We start from the raw sequence: 25061 nt of genomic DNA, 5'->3' as shown, positions 1-25061 counted from the left end.
TAAATAAAATCTCTCCTCCATCCTCCCACCATCACCTACCCACCCTCTTTTTTTATTTTTAAAGATTTTATTTATTTATTTATTTATTTATTTATTTATTTATTTATTTATTTGACAGAGAGAGAAAGAGAGCATGAGTAGGGAGAGCTACAGAGGAAGAGAGGGAAGTAGACTCTCCATGGAGCAGGGAACCCCATGCAGGGCTTGATCCCGGGACTCTTAGCTAACTTAGCCACCCAGGTGCCACCCTATCCACCCTCTTAAAGCCAGCTGCCCTAAACTGCTACATTCACCAGATCTTAAGAATCTTCAACTTCCTCAGAGGTTTCTCATATTTTTATATTAATTTATCAGGTCTATGTTTCTCTTTCTTCCCAGTGTGACCTTTAGAAGATGGAGCTAGCAACCACTCTAGTTCACCGTGTTATTTAAAACAAAAAATACACCCCATGGCATGTGGGATTCACATATTCAACAAATATTTATAGAATGCTTTATGTTCCAGACACTGTTCTGTATGTTGAGGATAACAAGTGAATCAAACAGACAAAAATCCCTCTCTTCAGGGGCTTATACTAGTGGGGATAGACAGAAAATAAACAAACAAGGAAAATCTGGTGTATGTCAGATGGTAATAAGTGGTGCGGAAGATAGGTAAAGGGATGCAACTTAAAATAGGTCAGTCAAGGAAGCCAGCAGGTGATAATGAATAGAAGCCAGGGGAAGTGATGGAGAAAGCCCCACATATCTAAGGGTAGTTTTCCAAGCAAGAAGAATCACAGGTCAAAACTCTGAGCAGGAAATGAATTGGTAACTTGAAGAATAGCCTGAACAAAAAGACCCAATGGAAAGGGGAAAGAAAGGGGGCTAGGAAGATATCATTATGTAGGGTCAGTGAACAGACTTTGTACTTTACTCTGAAAGATATGGGAAGCCGTTTGAGGTTTTGAGTGGAAAAGTGCTGAATGTACTTATGTGTAAAGGATCATTTCAGTTACTAATACTGAGACTAGAGCTGGGGGTGGGTGAAGGGTATTTAAAAGGAAACCGTTTAGGAAGATATTGCAAAATCCACGTATTATTATTTTGGCTTGTACTAAGGGTATGGAGAAAGAGTAAAATTCTGGATTACTCTGAAGGTAGAACCAATAGGCATTGCTCATAGGTTGAATGTAGGGGTGATATGGAAAAAGAAACCATAGATATCTCTAGGGCTTCTGGCTTAAGCTACAAGAAGGATGGCAAGACGGAAGGAGACACAAGTTTGAGACAGGACAGAGTTCAGTTTGGAATGTGTTATGTTTAAGTTGTTTCTGCAATATCAACATGAAGATGTCAAGGAGAAAGTAACACATGAGCCTGGAAGGAAAGGAAGAAATCTAGGGTGGAGATAAAATACGTCAACATCTAGATGGCATTAATGCACAAAGTCTAGGTGAGATCACCTAGGGAGGGAATTTAGATTCAGGAGAGTTGCTTTGGGACGCTCCAACATTCAGAGGTCAAAGAGTTACAGGAAATGCAATGAGGACTAAGGAGATGCAGCCAATAAGATCAGAATAAAATGTAGATGCCAAGTAAGTAAATGTTTCAAGGAGAAAGAAGTGATCAAGTGTGTCATATTAAGCTAAGAGAAGCTGGGTAAACTGAGGACTGAGACTTGACCACAGCATTTTGCATCATGGAAATCATTATAACCTTGGCTATGCCACTTTCTACTTTACTGTTCGTCTAACTTGTTTTTTCAAAGAAGTAGAAATGCTCTAAAATTTCCAATTTGCTATTGTATTTGTGATACTTTGTCCTTGTGTTTCCAATCATTTCTTTTCTTTATATATGTCAGCGAAATGTAATTTGGCTCATAAATTTCCCTAATAGTTTTATCTTCATTAAATTTTCCTCTTAATAGTAAACAAATATATTTTTCCCTGTTTAATGCTTTTAAATTGAATTCTGCTTCATCTCATTGTGATTTCTGATCTAAAGGTATTGTAACACCGAAATCAGACAAGGTCCACAGATGTTACAACAGAATTGCAAGAAAAATGTAGAGTACAAAGCAATTGAGTTAGAACAGAAAGCTCATTTTATTGCTCTGGAGCAATTGTTTTCTCCTGGAGCAGAGGCCAAACCATGAATGTGATTTTTAGATTTCTATTCAAAGCTAATATGATAAACAGCCTCCCTGCTGATGGGCTAATCTTTTTGCACCACTTGCTGACCTTGCCCCTCTGCTTTCTCTTGCATGTACTCCCCATACCCCATATCTCGTGAGTTATCTTCCTAAAAGCTAACCATGGTGACTCTTCTCTGCTTAGATGTCATTTTGGTCCCCTGGTACTTACACAATATTGCCCAAACCCTTTGGAATAAAACTCATGGGAGTCTTCTCAGTCCTACAGTTTCCATGTCTTGCTTCATCTCCTGTATCTATACCCTTCCTACCCACCAGTACTGCCCTAAAACCATTCATCATGTTTGGTCAAAAGCTGTTTTCCTGTTTAATGAATTGGACTTCTCCTTTACGTGAACTGATGAATGCCCATTCATCTTCTGAGGCTCTTCTTAAAAGTCTGTCTCTTCAGTGTGAGCATTTCCCCAGGCAGAATTGCCCTCTTCTACTCATTGATTGGCACCACAATTTGTTGCCACTTCTATAGTGATTATAATCTTGTTGAGTTGCTATTAATTGCTTCCTTCTCTTCCTTCTACCTGGAGGACAGTGACTGCACCCAGAACGGGACCTGGCACCCAGTCAGTGTTCAAGAAATACTTGTGAAATAAGAAAAATCAACTGCTAAAAATGTAAATTATATTTAATCAAAACAACTACAATAAACACTTACATTAAAAATATCTATGACCAATAGGGAACTGAACAAGATTGAGAAAAAAAGTAGATGTTAAATTTTGAGTAGCATCATTCTTGATGGATCCCATAAAAGCATAATAATTTCTTTTTTTTCATCTCTAGTGTATCTGTTAGAATACGTAAGTGGTCATTTAGTGAACAATACTCTGGCATCACAGTACTTAACTTGAACATTTTTATTAGTGCACCAAGAAATCTAACCTTAATTTTTTTAAAGATTTTATTTATTTATTCATGAGAAACACAGAGAGAGAGAGAGAGAGGCAGAGACACAGGCAGAGAGAGAAGCAGGCTCTATGCAGGGAGCCCAATGTGAGACTCAATTCCATGACTCCAGGATCATCCCCTGGGCCGAAGGCAGACACGCAACCACTGAGCCACCCAGGTGTCCTGAAATCTAGCCTTTAGGGTAGACTCCATCCTTGAGTGGCTTTAATCTCCTACAACAACCAACACCCAGTGCTTTTATATCAGAATCTGCTTCAGACAATGGTACACATAACTATTTTTAAAGGTTATCTATAAACGTTCATAAATAAGCAGGCTAAGAAAAAGGAAAATTTGGAGATACTTTATTTATACGATAGAGAAATCTCACATTAAAGTCTTCATCATTTCATTAATTCACAAAAAGCACTATCTCAGAATTAAAGGAAAAGATTCACACCAAACCATAAAGACTTGTTCTGGCTTCTTTTCTTCCCCCTGTAACACAAACAAAAATATATTATGTAGTAATTCAATGAATGGGTGCAGAAGGGGACTGGTTCTATTATTTTACATCAGAGAAAAACGAAATAGATGGGAAGGACTTCTGATGGTGCTCTCTGAAACTTTAGAAATAATCTAAGAGAATTTTGAGGTTGCTGATTCACTGATTTACCATTGTGGACACAGTTTTGTTCTAGTGTTTTTAAAATAAACTTTTTGTTGAATTGTAGTTTGTTTTTAAGAGAAGCATATTTTTTTTAAAGGTTTTATTTATTCACAGACACAGAGAGAGAGAGAGGCAGAGACACAGGCAGAGGGAGAGGGAGAAGCAGGCTCCACATAGGGAGCCCGACGTGGGACTCGATCCCGGGTCTCCAGGATCACACCCCAGGCTGCAGGCGGTGCCAAACCGCTGCACCACCGGGGCTGCCCAAGACAAGCATTTAATGGTAGGTCTTAGGACATATTTCACGATGGATCGCTATTTTGGGAGAATGACCATTATATTTACCCTTGTCTGAATTTTTTGTTACCTGAAGTGATTTAAACTCCCAAAGCAGCACGAGTTTTTGAAATCAATTTTGGACCCTGAAAATTAAAAACAAGTAAGAATCATTAGATGAAGAGATGGATGACTGTGTCAGTTATACAGTTAACCCTCCACTGTGTAGGGGTGAATTCTGGTACATCTCTGATGCCAACATGCTGGGCAATGGAAGTCAGAGAAAAAAAAAATCCACTCAAACCTACAGTAGAGATAGTTTGTTCTTATATCAATCTCCAAGCTGTTACTAATCTTCACCCCATTCCTCATCTTCCTCCACAAGTCAACCATAGAAATTGGAAGGTTTGCAAGAAAGTACAGCCATTGTGTGTTAATGGTCTCTACTTTTTTTTTTAAATTATTTATTCATGAGAGACACAGAGAAAGAGGCCGAGACACAGACCAAGGGAGAAGCAGGCTCCCTACAGGGAGCCTAATGTAGGACTTGATCCCAGAACCCTGGAATCATGCCCTGAGCCAAAGAAAGACGCTCAACCGCTGAGCCACCAGGCGTCCCTAATGGTCTCTACATCTAAATGAATGTCTTCTCACATCAAGGGACATTTATCTTTTTTGTATCATATTTATCAGAAATGATTTACATCAAACCTATTTTATCAGTTTTGTTTTATCTGATTTGCTCATCTGTGTTCCACCCTCTTCCACTAAAGACAGACACATACCAATTAATTGTGTACTTGGCGAAAAGGCTGAATTATAGGATATCTTTTAAAATTATAATGACGTTATATTCAAATATATCTAGTTACATAAAGACTTACAAAATGTAGCAAGTTACAAATCTACTAAATACAAAACTACTAAATACTACAAAACTACTAAATAACAAGATTAAGATAATTCCTAATTACTACTCTGTTGGAATACCAAGGCATGCCCCTAAAGGAGTTCAAGAATAGTTTTTATAAATATCTTCCCATATCTTGTTTGCACAATTAATTTGTTATTAAATCCTTTTAATCCATTTAGCTAAATTGATCAGTTTTAGGCCAGAAACTGTCTAAATTATCATCAATTAATTATATATTCACTTTATAGTTTCCTCTACCAGGAAATAAATTAAATTTACTGATTCTCTTAACACATTAAAAAATCATTCTTCTTCCTAATATTTAGTGGGAAAATTGGGATTATTTCTTAAATGTCATAAAATCCTTCAATCTATTTCTAAATACGTTGAAATCTCTCTGGCATTATTTTAAAGTTATAGATGTGTGGAATATTCTATTCATTTTTCATTACAGAAAATTTCCTCCCAAAGATTTTCAGTGTGAAAATGAGCTGCATGTACCTCTTCCTCAAAGCAGGCTTCCTGCTCTTGGCCTTGGCAGCACTTTTCCAGTAGACCAGAGAAATCTGCAATGACGGCCTCAAGTTGCTCTTCTGTTATTTGTGGCTTTTGCTTCACAAGGTTAATGAGAAATCTATAAAACAAAAGAGAAGTCTGTTATACAGAGGTTTTTTTCTAAAGCCTCCCTAGTGGAGAATTTTTAAAGCCCTCGCACTCCTCCCCCCAAGCCCTCACTGCATCAACCCATCACCAGACTTACAACATATACTCTGTAGAATGCCTTCATCAGAAATACTGAAGCTAGAAATAGATGCTCCACGGGTCGGGATTAGTGCAGATCATAGATTTTATAGTTCTACCATACTTACATGTTGGAAGACACAATCTTTTTCTTACTTGCCTAGAATATTGTCTCCAGTTCTCCACTCTAAAGTGTGTCCTCTCCATTCTCAAATGCCCAGATTTCCAAACTCCTGCCATCCGTAATTATCGCACTCTTACCTGCGCGTTGGCCCCACCAATCACCTGCACTACTCATTTAGCAACACTTTCATGCTGGAATTCATGTTGATGGGGGAATAGGGAAGACTTGCCAGAGGAGGCAGTATTCTTATTGTACCTTGGAACCCGACACAGGTTGTGACAGAGGAAAAGGGAGGAATAGGTTTTTCGAAATGAAGGAAGACCATTTCTAAAGCAAGTGAGTATTAAAATGTATGGGAATTTGGAGAATATAGGTTCCATTGACTTGGATTACCATCACCGTTACAGAATGTCTCCCACAATGAATTGTGCATTCCTACCTCATATCACGCACACTTCTTGGCTGAATCAATTACGGTTATTCTCTTCGAAAAGTAAATAGTGTGAAAAAAGATTCAATGGTGTTTTCCCAGTGTTTTGGAATGAAAGTACTTAAACTTACTACAAAGACATATCCTAATTCTCCAAAATAGATAGTCCACTTTCCCTCGGTCCCAACACGTAACACGACAATAGTTACAGTGGAACTATCTTTACAAACCAAAACTTGACTGCCCTAGTGTGTCTTTCCAAACCTGGGTTCCATGAGGCTGTGAAGACACTGAGACAAAACTATGTTAAAAGCCACTTGAAGTGCTTTGGGGCAATAGCATTCTACTAACGAGCCCAAGGTTGTTGGGTGTAGGGTAGAAACCTCAGCTACTATTTAGTGTTGCTGGTGTTCTCCATGCCAGAAAATAACAATTTCTTACTGTTGCTTCATTGTTTGTAGTGCTACACCCTGAGCCTGGCACAAATCCTTATGGAAGATGAACTTGTCAGCAGAGAAGGGTGAAGGGATATATGTTTCATCCACCACTAAGCTGCTGAAACACGGCCTCCTGTTGGCATATGAAGAACTGCAGCACTGGCCGACACCAGGATTTATAGGAGTCTCCTCATGCCTGATGCATAATTGTCCAATAATAAGATCAGCCTGGTTGGGAGAATGAGAAAGAAGGAAGCAAGGAGATTCAGCATTAGCCACTAAGTTGATTCAGGTTTCCAGAAAACTGTTGTGACTTTTAATGCCCAGTAATTTATAATCACTATTGCAGAAGAATTTGCTATCTCTGTAGGGTCATGTGTTGCTACATTGTGGATTCCTTTTTTATCCACTTGTTTGGAATAGACCTCACCATTTAGTGGCAGATACTCCATAGTGTGTTGATAGTCCTTGCAGCTAGTTGTGTCGGCTATTTGAAAACACTTCCACTTACATACATACTTTCAAAGGAGAAGAAATTATCTGCCCTGACCTAGGAAATCAATACATGGTTTAAAATTTTCACGTATTTCTAGTTGAGCTTTCCACTGTATTTTGGGGATCCAGAGAATCACTTTCTGAAGGTTAGAACAGCGTAAGCCTAGCATGTTCGTATATATACACACACGCACACGTGCATGCACACAGCTAATATATAATCCTAATTGAAAAGAAATAAGGCCGAGGAGTCTGGGTGGCCAGTCAGTGAAGTGTCCAACTCTTGATTTAGGCTCAGGTCATGACCTCACAGTCGTGGGATTGGCCCGGTCTCATGCTCCGTGCTCAGTGGGGAATCTGCTAGAGATTCTCTCTCCCTCTCCCTCTCACCTTCTCCCTACTCTCTCTCTCTCTCCTTCTAAAATAAGTAAATAATTCTTAAAAAGAAAAAAAGAAAAGAAATAAGGCTAAAGCATGTGTGTGTGCGGGTGTGTGTGCATGTGTGTGTCTTTGAAGGCTTTCCTGGTGTAGAATCCTCCTACCATCCACACTCAGAAATATTTCTTAAATACATACCAATAAGTTGTAATAAGGGCCAACATGTTTTGTGTGCATACTATGTATCAGGCTGGTGCTGAATGAGTTACAAGGATTACAAGGATTACTTCATTTAAGACAGTCATCCTATGTGGGCGGTACAATTCTTATTCCCAAATGTCAGATGAAAAAGCTCAAGCCCAGAGATATAACTAGCTTTCCAGAGTGACACCGCTAACAAGTGGTGAAAGTGGGATGGGGATGTAGGCAGGAGGCCTCCAGAACCTACATTCCTGATCTGTTACAACATCCTGTGTCCCTGCTGCCTCGCAACGTGTGGAATATAAAATGATAATGATGATGCTGAATCACAGGCATTCTTTCGCTCCTAACTCGTGGTGGAAAATTCCAAGACATAAGACTAGCCAGCAAATAAGCCCTCAGCACCAAAGAGAGGGAAAGGGCAACAATGAATGTATAATTTTGTTCACTGTTGTGACTTTAAGGGAAAAAAGCATGAAAAAAATTCAGCCTGTAATCTTATGTATGAGACTAGTGACATGAGAAAGTGAAGATGATTGAAATAACTAGGAAGTCATGTTATTATTCAGAAGGACTTAGCCTGTTCTATATTCTTTACCTTGTTAAAGGGGGGGAAACGTCCCTAATATCATAAGATTATACTATGAAAGGCAAAAAATATTAGTATGGCTGAAAATAAAATGACTGATTTTCATCTCTCAAAAGTGAAGCTTTCTATTTTTTAAAATTCAATTAACATTTTTTGTTCACTGTGTCCATTAGATCAAACTCAGTGCTCCCGGGTACACAGCAGAGTAACTGAGACACGTGTGTATACTAGAGTCGGTGGGCTAATAGCACCGCGGCAGTGGAGGCTTGTGTGACCAGCGAGGAAATTCTGAGGCAGGTATGGCACTGGGTGCTGGAGCTCGGGCTCCGGGGAGCATGTGCATTCAGATATCAGCCCTACCATTTACTACCTGGAAGACATCCATCCTAACGTAACTTCTTGGAGCCTCATTTTCTCTATCTATAAAATGAAGATGGTAATGGAGCATTTCAAGAGAGAGTATTATAATAGCTAAATGATAATACTTTTTTTTAAAAAAAAAAGTGCAGTTTGGGTCTTTAGCACAATCTTGAACAATTGCTATGTTGTTATTAGGGAGAAGTGATGGTCTCCACGTTGGTTCAGGAAAGGCGGCTGGTAAGATGCAGAGCATCAAGGTGTGGGTGAGTTTGAAGTACAACAGGCTCACTCCTTGGTTTTTCTTTTCTTTCTTTCTTTAACATTATTTAACATTAACATTAACATTAATGTTTCTTTTTTTAACATTATTTAGTGAACAAAAAGAAGAAATCGTGAAATGAATGATGTGTTGGTTATTCTATCCTTCCCATACACAGAGCTTGCTCAGACTGTGTTAGACACGTTGGCTGTGCTCCCACCAGCCATTCTAGAAGGAGGAAAGACTGGCCATGTGCCAGCAGTCCAGAGCCAAGTTCATGCCCTCTCCACCTGTAGCAAATTGAGCAAGTCTAGGAAAGCCATCTCCATAGTGGTTTTTACCATTTCCCCCAAACGGGAATTAAGGGACTATTTCAAGTAAAACAGGGCAGGAACAGAAGGGGACCACATAAAACACTCACCGCTCCCTCGCCACAGGCCAGTTGTCTGTCCTCACTGAGTTGGCAACAAGTGGCTGCTGCGGTCGCCATTTTCCTGGTGAAGGCCATCAGCTCAGGTGGGGTCAGCTGGGGGGCTTTCTTTGTGTAAGCAACAAGGAACCTGAAAGAAGCATTTTTCACCCAATCTTACTGAGCCATTTAGGAGCTTCTGGACTCCTCACTCCTTCTCAGAGACCCCTTTTCGGTACTGGAAGCCATGAAGTCAGCTCATTTGTTTAATCCACATGGTACTTGGACCACCTTCCACGATGTGTGTTCTCTGACAACCACCTCCCGTGCTTCTATTATATCGACATGACACAACGAAAACAAACCCTGGAGGGTAGGCTGACTTCAATTCCTAAACTCGAAGCTTCACTGATTTTAATTTTGATCAATTCAGTATTTCCACTCTGACACACTGTAACAGAATAAATGTCTTTCCTGCGACAATCTACATGATCTGGGGAACCCCAGCCAGTACCAAAGATCAGACTCTCCCAAGCCATTCCTCTCCCTTCCTAAAAGAGGGAGACGGGGATGCCTACTTTCACCCAAGGAAAATTGGGTGATCAGATTACACTGATTTTCGATCTGAAATAGGGGCTGAAATTAGAGCAGCGTGGGGTGACTAGTTTAGGTTGATAATTCCCTCACCAGTCCATCATTTTAAATCACTAAAAATGCTGTTTTAAAAAACATACGCATTTTGTAAGTAATATTCTCCTAGTTTCTGGAAGAGGCCACAGCTTCGCTTTGCCAGTGCTTGACTTTCTTGGATGTATTTCTCTAATTCTTCTTCCTGAAAATACAAGCATTATTATGTACTTTTTTCTCTTCCTGGACACAAAACCTTGTGTGTAGAAATTAATCGATAATGTATTATCCTATCACACTAATCTTAGGAAAAAAAACACAATTTTTAGAGGTTTTTTATATGAAAGGTAGTAAAGTGTGAATGGTGAGAATTAAAGCAAATGGACTTTGGGGAGATTACATTTAAAATTTTGTGCATCACAAAGTTATTTGATGACAGAATTCAATCTTTGTATAAAGGATTACAGTTCTTTCTGTATGAATTCTGGCTTCTCTGAGCTATTAAAAATGAATATTACTTTTCTTCTATGTGTCAAGGAACGTTTAGTTAACATTTTCACTTCTAAATAGGCCACTAGTTGTCGACTACTAGTTAATAACAAATTACTATGTAGATGACTACTTATTAGATGTAACTAGCTAGCTACTAGTTAATAGCTAGATGCCTTCAAACAAACAGCATTTTTAATGGATAATATCCATGCAGTTTTTCAGACTCTCTCTTTTTCAGTTTACCCCTTTATCCTGGCATTCAAGAGGGTTTTCAGACTGAGAGCACTTCTCCAATAACTCCTGGTATCCTTTAGCGACTCTTAGAACGACTGGGACAGCAAGTTTTGTATGTCTTCTCGAATATTCATAAGTAAATCTGAAATATGTATAAAAAAGCATGTTAGTGAAATAAGAGACAATTCATTCCTGTGTTACATGCCATGCAAAAGTTAACATTCAAATCCATAAACCTGGAAATCAAATTATGACTTAAACTATATGCATGGTAAAACCATTAACACAAATCACAATCCCTCCAATCGTTCTAAAACAATATTTTGTTTTCTTTTGCACTCTTCACCTGGGTTTTTCAGTTATGAGCTTGCCAGTCATTCATTCAACAAATGTTTTTCCAGGGCCCTGCTCTACGCAAGCATTTCTTTAAGCAGTAAGGATTCAATATGTATAAGATAAAATGCCTGACCTCTCAAAAGCATACATTAACAAGAAATAGGTCATCAAATTCAGGTGGTGATAAATCAGTGAGAAATAAAGGAAGATAGAATAGAGGGGGAAAAGTGACTCCTGATTGACAGCATTGGTTAAGAAATGTCTCTTTGGGCAGCTCTTTTGGAACAGAACCTGGGTGAAGGAAGTTACCCAAGGATCCAAGGGAGGATCATTCCCAGCTGAGAAAATTTCTACTGCAAAGAAATTTCCTAAGTAAAGAACTGCTTCTATTAAATAAACAATTTGTGTTGGATGCGTGGATGGGTATATTTAAAGATAATTCTTGGATTTTCTAATTGTGTTTCCAAGATGTAAGTCATATTTAGTTCTGCCACCGATAAATTTTCAATGCAGGTTTCTTCAATCTGGACTTTGTTCTTGTGTGCATGATTTTATTTAGCAGTGCAAACAGTGTATGAATGTCCAACCTGGAAGCAATGGTAGAGAGATATCCTTAGGGAATATTAAAAAGAAAACTAGGCCATTATTTTCATTCTTACATTAGAAGCAGACCCTTACATTTATAAAGACCCTTGCAGATCATTAAGCGTAATATCCTAAGAGTTGCAAAAATCCCCCCTCTGATGGTGTCCGTAGTTATACACTGCACTATAAAGGAAAATATATTAACTGGACTGCTTGCTTTCCTGAAAGGCAAATAGAATGAAAACACGTCCTATCAATTATACTGATACAATGAACTACTATCCTGCAAGTAATCTCTTACAGATGTATTGATTTTCTACAAAAATAAAACATACGTTAAATAAATAGCCAACAAACTGTTCTAAAAAAAAAAGCCTTTCTATCTACCACTATCTATTGAGTAACGCTTTGGGGGAAGTTCTTAAAACATGCATAATGAAAAAGCACATCCTTAACCATGAACCCTTCTTATCACAAAATATTCATATCTTTTGGGAAGCTCAGTGGTGGTCTTCTTATGAGCAATCCATACAAAGATGACAATGCTTCTGATCCCAGAGAAATCAATAGAAAATAAAATATAACTTCATTTAATAACAGCAATAGTGAAAGCCTTGGCAGTATAAGATAGATCCCATTTCCTTAATCTCTACTTATCTGCTTAAATAATTTGGGCTCAGAACATTCTAGCATCACCCTCACGTACTGAGCTCAAAAACCGTAGCCATCATTTCCCATTTCAGCCACACAAAGCTGTCAGCCGCATCCTAATCTTTACTTATGTGAACATACATTTGCAGAGTGTGTTACCTTGCCATGAAAAGGTCTTTTTCCCTTGAAGAAAATTGGTTGAAATCTCTCTCTCCTAAAAACCTATTTAGATTTGGAGATAAGCCTTCAGGTTTGCCATCATTTTCTGCATGAATTATGCATTGACCAAGTTCAAGTATGGGCAGCTTGCAGCAGTCTGCTATTTTGCTTGACAAAATATCTTGTTGAGAGCATATGTAGGACATAATTTTTTCCTGTTAATAGGAAAAATTAAGAATGACTGTAAAGGTTTATTTTTTTAACGCAGGACCTCAGGGCCAGTTCTAGGGAGGACAGGAAGGAGGGAAGGAGGGACGGAGAGAGGATACAAGGGTGGGAGGGAGGGTAGAAGGGAGAGAGGGGAGATAAGGGGGAGATAAGGAAGGAATGGAGAAAAGACATTTTACCTTGTCTCCCATCTTAGTGCTTCCTCCCTACTTTGCCTTTCCTCACTCCTTTTCCCCTACCCCCGTTTGTTCATTTCTTCTTTTCATAGTTGTCAGCTAAAACCTATTTCACTGGATTAGAAAGATTTTAAAAACAAAAGAGAGATATACTCTTCAAACCAAATGGCCCGCACTTTGGTATATATGTTTCTATTACTGTTGAAATTGCTTCTGGACAACATTTGGTGTTGATGTCCTAATACAGAGAGCAAACTTTCCTCTCCTTTTTCAGGACGATCTGCAGTGACTCCCTATGACCTCCAGAGGGCAGGCTCTAGATAATGAAATGGAGGCTCCTCCAAGAGGATAGAATGAAGCAGAGCTTGTACATCCCCCGCAAGGGACTAAAACTTCTATGCCTTCTGACTAGGGACAAATAGCAAGCATTATTCAGCCATTAAAATCAATTTACATACCATACAGAAGTTAATTTTTCCACTTTAAAGGAAAAGGGTATTTATGAGCTCCAAAAATTGAAAAATAATTTTTCAATGCCTATAGAAATTAGTAAAATTGTCAATTAAAACCAGGAAAACTAGCTTCAAAGAAAAACAAAATGTTCTAATTATGGTCCCTACTATGCAAGCAGAAACTTCTTAGAGGAAAAAGAAGTGACATAGGAAACCTGTCTTTGGGAATCTTCCTTGGCTCCTCACATCAGGCTCTCTGCCTGTGCCCGGAGACTGTCACCCTCAGGCCTGTCTTACAGCCTCAGCTTCTGGCTGACTTCCAGGACTCTTTCAGCCAAACTGCCAAGGGACTGGCTCAAATAAGCATTTTCCAAAAGGAAAATTTGGAAACCACATTCAAGCCCAGATTTTCTAGCCATTTGAATACCTAAGAGCGATGACTTTAAGCCTTCTTGGAGAAGAAAGTATATCACCAGGAACTGGAGAGGGAGCAACTGGGGATAGATAAGCCTCTTGAAGGGTATCTAGGAAGTCTAAGGTTGGCCCAAAATAGATGAATGCCACAATGCTTAAATGGTGACTATGACATGTTTGAGGATTCTGTACTGGAGGGTGTTTTGGTTTTGGTTGTTAATTCTCCTAGAGCTCTTTATTCACAGCTCTCTTTGGCATGGTTAGCTTTGTACCTTGTAGAACGGCTTCTTGTATTATCTTTGTTGTTTCTTGTGTTATTTTGTCGTATTCAAATAATAGATATCTCTATATGATACAGACAGCAGAGCCCCTTCCGTGTTTCAGGCATCATGCTGTCAGCCCTCGGAGATAACAGTAAACGGGACATAGTCCCTACGTGTCTCATCTCCATCAGACTGTGAACTCCTTGAGCCTAACTGGTGCCTTCATAACAAGTGTTCTTCACAGTGTCTAGCACACAGAGAGTAGTCGATATATATTTGTTAAATTAAATAATAAATGGGTAGAAAAACAAATTTGTTAAAAGTAAAAGAGTCTGCCCACCCCACCCCCCCATCCTAGATCCTATGTAGAGTTCTCAATTTCCTTCAGAAAAGAGAATGAGTGAGCACTGGTCTCACAAAAGGGAAGCACCTTTTAAGTGAAAGGTAAGCTCCACAAAAGATGGCTTCAGTCTTACTATCAAGAAGTCTGTGACTTTACTCAGCCAGCTAGGTGCCTCCCCTGTGAACAACTCAGACAGCCTTCTCCCATTTAGAATGAGTATAAAAGAGAGAAAACAAAGTGGGATTATCTCTTTTTTAGGAAGCAAGACTCTTTACCCCATCCTGCAGACACTCCAGCACATTTCCTCTGCAACATTCTTCATGGATGTGGGCCACATCCAGGACCAGTTTCTGAATTTCAGTAAAATTGGCTTTGGAGAACTTTTGACTCAGTTTAGTAACCGTTCTAAAGGGGGGGAAGGAAATAGAAGTCAGTCCTGGTTATCTACCAACATTAAATAATATTTAGAGGTATTGGTATAGTTGCTGCTCCCAAGAGAAAGAACTGAAGTGCTCTTACTGTCTAAAAAGAGAAAGTTATAAGTCTTGTGAATTCCAGCCCAATCTTTGAAGGCAACAGCTCTCCAGATTGACCTGTCCCCACAAATAGGTTGGACATGATTGATTTGTCTTCAAAACCTTTCCGGCGAATTGGGATAAAATCTATCTCTTTTGCTGCTCATCCGTGATGCTGGGTGTTTGGAAACACCGTAGTGAGTGGGTGGGAAAAAATTAAAAGGACAAGCAATTAAGAAATAGAAAATTTCATGAGAATAATAATCATTTCTTACTTGGGAGAAAAAAATACTTCTGGGAATATAGGGAGGGGTGTGTATGTGCAAATCAAATGAGGTGAGGCAAGAGAGTAGAGCAGACTAAACATCTTGGTCAGCATGCCAAGCCATGTAGTGTGGCCCAAAATGGAAATAAGAAGTAAAAATTCTTGTATCTTCTACCTGTTTCCTTAAATTTTAAGAGATGTCTAGATGAGATCACTACTAGAGCAACTGGTGTTACCATTCCTGATAAGGGTAGATTTTCTTTATGAATTTCTAACATTTAAGTTTAATCACTTATGTATAGTAAATGATAAATACAGTCATTATTATAATATTTTAATTTATATTTTATTAGCAAGATAAACTCAAAGCAGTTCATGAATCAATCTAAGTTTCTTTTTCTTTTAAAGATTTTATTTATTTATTCATGAGAGACAGAGAGAGAGAGAGAGAGAGAGGCAGAGACACAAGCGAGGGAGAAGCAGGCTCCATGCAGGGAGCCCGACGTGGGACTCGATCCCGGGTCTCCAGGATCAGGCCCTGGGCTAAAGGCAGCGCTAAACCACTGAGCCACCCAGGCTGCCTTCAATCTAAGTTTCTAATAGAGTTGTAAGGTAGTTAAAGCAAAATCTGACCTATTCCAAGAAACAAAATTCAGTCTTGAAACTAAGTTAATGATTAAAAACCTTAACCTAGATCTCCACTGTGTAAAATATTTTTAAATGTGTAATTTAACAAACAAACAAATAAATGAACCTTGGGTGCATGTACTTAACACTCTTCAATTAGCATTTCCGATATTTCCTTACACTAGAAATGTCTCATCATAAACGTTGAAAAGCATTTTAAACCAGTTACATAGTTTAACATTTTCTAGTAGCCACATTACAAGGTAAAAAGGAAAAAAGTTAAATTCACCTTAATAGTATTTTTTGCCCCCAACATATCAAAAATAATACCATTTCAACATATGACTTCATTCATATGTGGAATCTAAGAAAATAAAACAAATGAATAGACAAACAGAAAGCAGAATCAGACCTATTAATACAGAGAACAAACTGATGGTTGCTAGAGAAAAAGGGGGTTGGAGCGTGAGCAAAATGGGTGTAGGGGAGTGGACGATATGAGCATCTGGTCCTGGAATGAGTAAACCATGGGAATCAAAGGCCAGCACAGGGAGTAGAGTCAACGATATTGTAACAGCATCCTGTGCTGACAGATGGCAGCTACGTCTGTGATGAGCACAGCGTACGGAATAAAGAAGTTGAATCACTACGTTGTGCACCTGAAACTAACATAGCATTGTGTGTCAACCATACACAAATTAAGAAATTCTTTTAAAAAATTATTTCAATGTGCAATTAACATAAAAGCCTACTAAGAAGATATGGTGTGGCCTCTTTTTCATACAAAGTCTGTAAAATCTGGTGCATATTTTACACTTGGAGCACAATTCCACATTCACATCAGCTAGATTTCAAATGCTCAGGAGCTGCAAGTGGCTGGTGGTAGCCATGCCGTGTGGCACGGCCTGAAACCATTGGTGATTCTGATTCTTTACATCCAAAGCCAAAGTCTCAACTGTCCGGATACAGACAATTCAAGACCACTGACCTAGCACCTGGGTATAAGGAAAATAAATTATGATCAGAACCTAGAACACTGGGCTCTGATAACTGGCAGTGTGGTCTCGAGTAAATCGTTGTTTTTGGTTTTGTTTTAAGATTTTATTCATTTATTCATGAGAGACACACAGAGAGGCAGAGACATTAGGCAGAGGGAGAAGCAGGCTCCATGCAGGGAGCCTGATGCGGGACTCGATCCTGGGACTCCAGGATCACACTCTGGGCCAAAAAGGCAGACGCTTAACTGCTGAGCCACCCGGGCGTCCTGAGTAAATGGTTTTTAATTTCTCTGGGTCTCAGGTTATTCACATGTCAAAAATGAAGAGGTTGAACTAGATGATTAACTGGGTTTTTAAATTATTATTGTTATTCTGTATCCTAACAACAAAGATGGAATGTAAGACAGAGGTAAATTAGGTAGGCTTTAAGAAGTGTTGTAGCAGCAGACTATCGGCCAGCTTCCTTCCAGTCCTGAGATTTCGTGATCTAAATTGCATTAGCTCTGAGCAAAGGAACCTTCATTCTCTATGACAGTGACAATGAGAATGAGCTCAAACTGCAAAATGGGAGTTTTACACATCTCACCTTCTTCCCTAGACACAGTTTAAACTTACATGGCTCGGAAGGTGCGAGGTCCAAAATTTCTCATTACCGCACATATATGTTGATTTAACAAACTGCTTTCTCTTAATTCTTTTGTAATCAATGATGTCTAGATCCAGAAGAAACAAGGTATTAGGAAAGGATGCAATAAAAAAACAGATACAGGTAAAACATGAAACCATAAAAAATTTTACTAAAATTATAAGTGGGTTATATTTTTACAGAACTTCATTCATTCGTTCTCTCTTTTAGGCTGGTTTATACACACATCTATGCCAGACAGATTTATTTAAAATACCTTCAAACAAGAACATTATAACTTTCTTCTAGGGATAACAAGTAAACAACTGTACTTTTAAACTAATTGAAACCTGGCCACCTGGGTGGCTCAGTGGTTGAGCATCTGCCTTCAACTCAGAGCATGATCCCAGGGTCCTGGGATCGAGTCCCACGTCGGGCTCCCTGCATGGAGCTTGCTTCTCCTCCTGCCTGTGTTTCTGCCTCTCTGTGTGTTTCTCATGAATAAATAAATAAAATCTTAAAAATAATTAATTGAAACCTGATAATTTCTTAAATGTCTGCTCGGTCACAAAAGCAGAATGCCACAGTCCGACATTGTGGGAATAGTCACAGTTTCTAGGAAACTTTTCTTGAAGGACTTCCAGTGGCAAGTGATTAATTCTGGATGTTATTCTAGCTCTCCGAACCGAAGAAAGCTACTTCATTTCTCTGAACCTAAGTTTTCTTTTGTTAGATAATGTTTACACCTCACATTTGTTCTAAGGATCAAAAGCATAAAGTATTTGTCGTAGTTTCTTTCTCTTTTTTTTTTCTTTCTTCCTTATGCCTCCTTTTCTCCTCCTGCTCCTTCTACCCCATCTTCCTGCACCTTCTATTCCTCTCTCTTTCCTTTACGTTATCACGCATACCCCTGTCTTCCTTTATCCCCTCTCCTCCCAAACTCACATCCTTAGTCTTATAAAAATGTTCTGGCCAAAGGAATGAACACAAAACAGCAAGTCTAGCTATTTTAGCCCAAAGAATATCAGACGGCTGAAATATGTTCAATTCTGAACATGGTATTCTGCATGCAAAGCATATTTCCATTTTTAACTTCATTTGGTCTTAATGAGTCACAGCCAGATTAAAGTATTGGTTCAGGTATCTGTGCAAATAGAATACCTTTGTTTGGAAGCATTCGACAGCATTTTCAGCTTTGCAGCAAAGTGGAATTATTTTGCCATAGTGGGCAGCCAAAGAAAGAATCGTGGGTGCATACAGGAAGGGGTGCCTTCTTGCTATCTCATAGATGTACCTATGAAACGAAAAGGAGCTGTAAGAGTTGCAAACATATAAAAATAGGACTACTACTAGAACTGGACTCGAGTTTGCTTAAAGAGTCAGAAAACAGTCATATTTTTTCCACGTGCTGACCAAAATTGTACTTCCTACCGATCCGCGGGGGGAGAAACAATCTGACCACCAATACCACGTGTTATCATGACAGCCAAATAGGCAGAAATGCAGACTATGATTCTTATTAAGGTGCCCTTTTCAATAAGCACACTCAGACGCGTTTGGAGGGTCAGTAAATCCCGACCTCCACTAAGTAAAACAGAAAGGTGGAGTCTTTTTTTCCTCATCAGTACCGAATGGAATCATCCACCTTGCCAGTCTCCATAGCAGAGATGGTGTAAAGTCAGGCTCTCGGTTTCTCTGGCTCAGGCGTGCAAGACAGCAGCATGTCAGACCAACGTGATTGAGAGTCGGATACAGGATTCCCCAACAGAGAGCCTGAGTCCAAGTCCCTGCTTGGGAATGCACTAGCACTGTGCCCTCAGCCCTCAGTTTGAATTATCTTAACCTTCTAAACTTCAGTTTCCTCATCTGCAAAACGGGAAGAAGAATGAAGTGAAAGAGGACAGGAGACTCTAAAGGCAGGTAATGAGCATTAATCTGATCGGAAGTGCCAAGCACACACGGTCCTACAACATCCTGAATGCTCAGTAACTGGTAGGCATGCTTATGCACCTCAAGCTTTCTTGGTTTTCTAAAAATTTTTTCATTTCCAGGCAATCTGGTGAACGTGGCACACCAACTATTTGGCTCTGGAAGGAATCACTTTGTGTGGTACTGAACTATTCTTGGGCAAGCTAAAATGGAGAGATTAAAAGGGGGGGAAACAAAAGTATATCTCAAGAGACTAAAGGAAGAACCGATGGGTCTGCCATCTGGTCTGTACTGCATCTCCCAGGCACAAAGTTGCACTTAACATGGCTCACCTAACTTTCCCAGGTAGGACCTCAGCAGGTGCAACGTTACTGCCACTTCTCCATGTTTTAGAGTCCATCTGTAAGTCTCAGCAATACTAGATTCTGCTTGATACTGCTCTTCTTTGGGGGTTTTAATCTACCTTTGGATCTTTACCTGTTCATGAACATATCCCTGTTTTCTTCATATGCCTTACAACTGGTGACGGGTTCTGCAACTTGGAAGGGTGGGATGGATGGCGGAGCAGCCTTTTTGTGTGCTAGGAAACAGTTATGTCTTTCCTCTTCTCTTTGGCTGCAGCAATCTGCAAGTCCATACTTTTCGGAAATTTCCTTCTCATGGCAAATTTCTTCCAGAAAGGCAGGGAGCTATAAGAAAGATTTGTTTTTAATGAAAGACAATTAAGTTTACTTTGAGATTCTGTAAAACACATGAAGAGTTTTCTATTATTCCAAATTAGAACTACAGATTAAAAAACAATCCCCTATACAAATCCCCATATCTTTAATTTCAGCCTGATGAGAGCTTTCTTTCCTGACTTTTGGGCAATGGAATTTTAGTTTCCCACCCTGAGACATACACATGACTGTTAGACAAGATTACTTTATCTTAAAAGGAAGAGAGCCATGCAATATTGTATTTCTCCACCAAAATGTTTGAAATATTTTATTTTTCCCTTTTATATTATCAGCAGTTTGGCTCCGTGATGTCTAGAAGCTTTTTGAAAAATATATAAACCACTATTTATATTGCCCTAATTTTACCAAAATCAGATGATGACACCAATAGGTTAAAGAATGCCTCCAAGAAATACACATGTTTCATTCTTCTCTGGAAATTTTTATTTAGTTTTTATTACTGCTAAAATTTAGAGAACCCTAGAAATTTTAAGTAAGACTTTCGATTCCCAATCCACATAAAAATCATGCCTTTAAGTTTACAATGATAAATCACCAACCTGTAAACATTACTGTGAACCTCTCATTGGATGTAAAGTTGCAACACGGAATGTATTTTGCTTAATTTATACATGTTTTTAAATTAGCAAGACAAGCCAAAAATAGAGATGCAAAACATGGAGTTTTATTAAATCACCAATTTCAGAGTTGGAAAGTATTTTATATCTTTAAAAAGGCATCTTCTCTACAATATTCCAGATATACTGACTTTTGGCCACTCATCAATCCCACCGTGACAGAAGATTTTTTGGATCTTTCGTTCTATAATTGGGTAGCTCTAATCATTATAAAGTTCCTAGTTTTTTCCTATTGAGATAAAATAAACAACAATAACTTTTATTTATTGATCTTCTACATTAAGATATGCTTGTACTAAAAGAAAACCTATTTGTCGTTTAACTGAAATTCAAATTTAAGTGAATTTCATATTTTGTTATTGTTCATTTGCTAATTCTGGCAGCCTCAGCATGTGCTACACCCGTCAGGGTCACCGTAGTGTAGAGTACAGTGTAATGAAGCCACTCAAGGTGTTAGCCCTGGAGCCTGATGGCCTAGTTTGAATTCTGGGCTCCCTTTAAAAAGTTATTTAACCTCTCTGTGCCTCAGCTTCCTCAACAGGAAGAATAGCATTTATCTGCTAAGATTATTGTAAAGATCTAATAAATTTATATTGTAGGCAAAGAGGATATTCTGCCCCAGAGAGAGTCTCTTGGCTCCCTGGACATCCATCTGATTCATCAGGGCTATGTTCTGTGTCATAAAATATTTTTATTATCGATGGGTATAGAACACTCCCAAGAATAATGCCTGTCACACTGTGTGATTAGTAAAAAGTAACTTCTATTACTGTTATTATATCTGTCTTTATGAACAACAACCCTGAAATGGAAATGGAAGCTATTATTATTCCTTATTTTACAGATACGGAAACTAAATTTCAGAGAAGTTAAATAACATATTCGTGGTCACCCAGATACTCTAACTTCAGAAACTTAGCTCTTAGTCGTCACGCGCGTATATATTGTTTCTTTATAACAGGCACCCACTCTCTTCCGCCTTCTTCAGCAATTCAGAATTAATCTAATTCCCCTTTCATGCAACTGCTCTTCAAATATTTAATGTATCTCTGTATCTGCTCTTCTGCCTGCGAAACTTGGTTAAATATCCCAGTAGGATTGCATTATTATTATTATTCACTCACCTGGTTTTCTAAACATCCTCCGGGCTGCTCGCTGCCAGTAGATTTCTCAATTACAGTCAATATATCTTTCACCATTTTGCTTACTTCTTTGTAAGTGGCTTCTTGGACAAACTGAGCAAAAAATATGGTAGCTCTGAAACAAAAATACATACCAATGCTCAGGATCAGACATGTCAAGCTGCATTTTCTAAAGTGTACCTTTTGTTTGTTTCGGTTTTCTGTTATGTGACCTGTTTAGGGGGTGACTTTTGCTAAAAATTTATGTAAAAATAGATTCTAGCCATCCAGAAAAAAATGTCAGTCACCTTGCCACTCCCCGCTCCAAATATACATATATCTATTAAAACTCAGATTAGATTTCCCATAAGAGTGGTTCCTGCTTTTGTGGTCACTTACCCACTACAGTGTATCTATAGCTATATTCTATGGTTCCTTATAAATTTAAGCAAAGAATTAGTCATTAGACCTCTGCCTGTAGCTACTCTCAGCCTGATCAAGATTTAATCCAAGACGGCGTTCATGGATGGACCCAAATAATTGTTTTAACAGGTTTCTGGGTGCAAGTAGTAGCAGTAACCCACTACTTTAACTTCCTTCCTTTTTTTTTTTTTGACACAGATAGTCTTTTTTTTTTTAAGATTTTATTTATTTATTCATGAGAGACACAGAAAGAGAGAGAGAGGCAGAGGCAAGCAGAGGGAGAAGCAGGCTCTTGGCAAGGAGCCCGTTGTGGGACTGGATTCCGGATCCTAGGATTACACCCTGAGCCAAAGGCAGATGCTCAACCACTGAGCCACCCAGGCTTCCCTTAACTTCCTTATTAGAAACTTCAGGCGTGTGGAATAGCATCAAAAGAAAAATGCACTCTACAAATAATAGAAGGTAGAATATTTTACCTCCTATTATCTGCTACTAGGATTTACATAGTATTCAGAAAAGAGAATATTGTAATATCATCCTATTGGTAATGATGTGGAAAATTCCTGTATTTCTGTATGGTGGTTACCATTGATCCAATATTAATCTTGAGTTTCTAAAATCTGATGTGGTTTTTCCCATGGAATTTCAAGGAATCAAGAGGTTAATATCTAAGGCATGGCCAACAGTTCAACCTTTTCAATATCAATATGAGTAACTTCTTCAATTTGCTTTTGTACTTTTCAGAACTCAAAGAGCTATTCAGGTCTATTTAATTACCTAACTAAAATTATCACTACTTCATATTTGAAGTGCATTTATATGAACAAAACTTACAGGTCAACTAAATTCATTTCTGCAGAACATTGGGAAGAATCCAAGATGGAAGCTGGAAAGCAAAATAAACTCCATGAGAAATGATGTTTTCAACTGCAACTGATGTTTTCAACTGATAACTGTTTTCAACTGTTATCATCATTGTTATACATAAATGTTTGTGTTAATGTTAGAACTATATAATTTTAGAACAATTTAGAAGTGTACAACTTTGTATTTAAGGTATAACTATACAATTTTAGAACCATACAACTGAGAAGATGTTAGGGAACATCTATCAAAACATCTTAATTTTGTACTTGAGAAAACTAGGAAACTAAAGAATAGCTAATTTAACAAGAATAATTTATGGTAGAGCTAGCACTAAAATCCAGTTGTTTGGATCCCCCCTTGTACTGTGATGTTCTAATTGGCTTGGAAACCAAAGGATTAAAAATACATTTCAGTCCTCCTTTTGAACATGATTATACCACAGTTCCCTTGCCTATTTCTATCCCAGTCACACCATTTCTTCTTTAGTTAAATAATGACTCATTTTTCTGAAGTAAAGAATAAAGATATTACTTATTTTACCAGTCGGAGAGGATTTTATATGTGAAGGAAGAATTATAGCCTCATATATAGAGATAGATAGAGATATATCAAAGACTTAGATATTTCAAAGTTAATATGTATATCAACTAAATAAACAAAGTACAAAACATTGATTCAATGTGGAATATATAAGCCATTCATAGGTAATGTTAAGCACCACCATGATTTTGTAAACCTCTTGTAAAGTCACAAGTTTATCATTCATTTAAAGATATTCACCGTTAAGTGTTTTTCCTCTATGTGGAACAGGAAGTATAAATAAATCAGGACAAATGAATAAATCCAAATTTAAGAACTCTCATATACAGAAAAGACATAAAAGAAAATACAAAATATCTTACCTATTCCATATGCATTTCTATGCATTGTCCTGGATTCAGAAAAATTTAGTAGGAAAATGGAAAAAAATGATACCACCCACTTCATGGTTGCTAGTTATTTTGTTGTTGGCAATGATGGGGGGGGGGGAGAATAATGAAAATCATGCTGTAATTCTTTTATATTCTTCTCAAGCAATGCTTGTTAATTAGTAATCTTTAGTTAGTGTATGGGGATATCTGTTGCTTGATTTCCTTAGGTTGTAAATGGGACAACTTGTCAATAATTAACAACACAGGGATTATTTGCATTTTATGTTCAAGGACACAGACTTCTTTTGGAGGAAGAGGGGGAAAACTTCAAATTTATCTCATTTTGCAAATATAACACTCTTCTCAACCTACAGTATTCTCAAAGAAATATTTTTCCCTAAATTGCACAATAATTAGCTCCTTTCAAATTAAAAAGTTAAAGGCTCCATAAAGATGAAGACTTCAGACTTTCTATGAAATTCAACTAAATGCATGAGGTCATTTAAAAAATACTAATTGAAAAAAAAAATTTAAAAAAAAGAAAAAAATTAAAAAAAAATTAAAAATACTAATTGAATGTTTATCATATGCCAGGCACTGGACATAGTATTTGACCAACTCAGACTTCACTGAAGAATTCATTGCTTGATTGTTATGTTGTTTAGCTTAAAAATCCTCTTCATCTGATTTTATGTCAATAAAATCCATTTTTAGGTATTTAGTATACTGCGTATGGCTTAACAGAAAATTTTGAGTACAAACTTTGATGAACCAAGCCCTATAATAATTTTATTTGTTACAAAATAATTTTACATGTATGTCAAACTGAAATGGATCAGCTGCACTGTTCATTCAGCAACTCAAATGATTATGTTAATACTAAGGAGCACTTACAAACACTGCCTGATTCTAGGAGCAGTCCACCTCATATCTTTCCTGTAAGGGCTCTCAATTTCAGCTGCACACTTAAACCGCTAGAGGAACTTTTGAAATCCCCATTGCCTAGACTGTACCCCACATCTGTTAAATCAGAAGCTTTGGAGGTGAGATCCATGTGTCAGTATTTTCTAAACATTTACAGATTATTCACTCTTCCAAAGTT

At 38.1% G+C, this 25061-nt stretch overlaps 1 protein-coding gene across 1 annotated transcript; it reads right to left on the bottom strand.

The window, feature by feature from the left end:
* Window positions 1–3450: 3450 nt before the first annotated feature.
* On the bottom strand, window positions 3451–24100 carry AFP (alpha fetoprotein). The gene is made up of 15 exons (XM_072773917.1): window positions 23951–24100; window positions 23016–23067; window positions 21762–21894; window positions 19758–19969; window positions 18513–18645; window positions 17342–17439; window positions 14597–14726; window positions 12446–12660; window positions 10724–10856; window positions 10096–10193; window positions 9374–9512; window positions 6675–6898; window positions 5440–5572; window positions 4117–4171; window positions 3451–3577 (listed from the first exon to the last, which is right to left on the bottom strand). Exons 1-14 carry the CDS (start codon window positions 24033–24035, stop codon window positions 4127–4129), a joined length of 1830 nt encoding a protein of 609 aa, XP_072630018.1. The 5' UTR covers window positions 24036–24100; the 3' UTR covers window positions 3451–3577; window positions 4117–4126.
* Window positions 24101–25061: the final 961 nt, after the last annotated feature.

Source organism: Canis lupus, chromosome 14, assembly GCF_048164855.1.
Source record: "Canis lupus baileyi chromosome 14, mCanLup2.hap1, whole genome shotgun sequence".
Taxonomy (NCBI): Eukaryota; Metazoa; Chordata; class Mammalia; order Carnivora; family Canidae; genus Canis; species Canis lupus.
Note: the sequence above shows the minus strand (reverse complement) of the source record. Positions and strands in the feature narration are given on the sequence as shown.

Coding starts and splice junctions, on each gene's coding strand:
- AFP (XM_072773917.1), bottom strand. CDS start 24,035: ATGAAGTGGGTGGTATCATTTTTTTCCATTTTCCTACTAAATTTTTCT. Junction 18,646..19,757: donor AGGGATATGTTCATGAACAG/GTAAAGATCCAA, acceptor TTCGTTTCATAG/GTACATCTATGAGATAGCAA. Junction 12,661..14,596: donor TGGAGTGTCTGCAGGATGGG/GTAAAGAGTCTT, acceptor TCCTATTAACAG/GAAAAAATTATGTCCTACAT.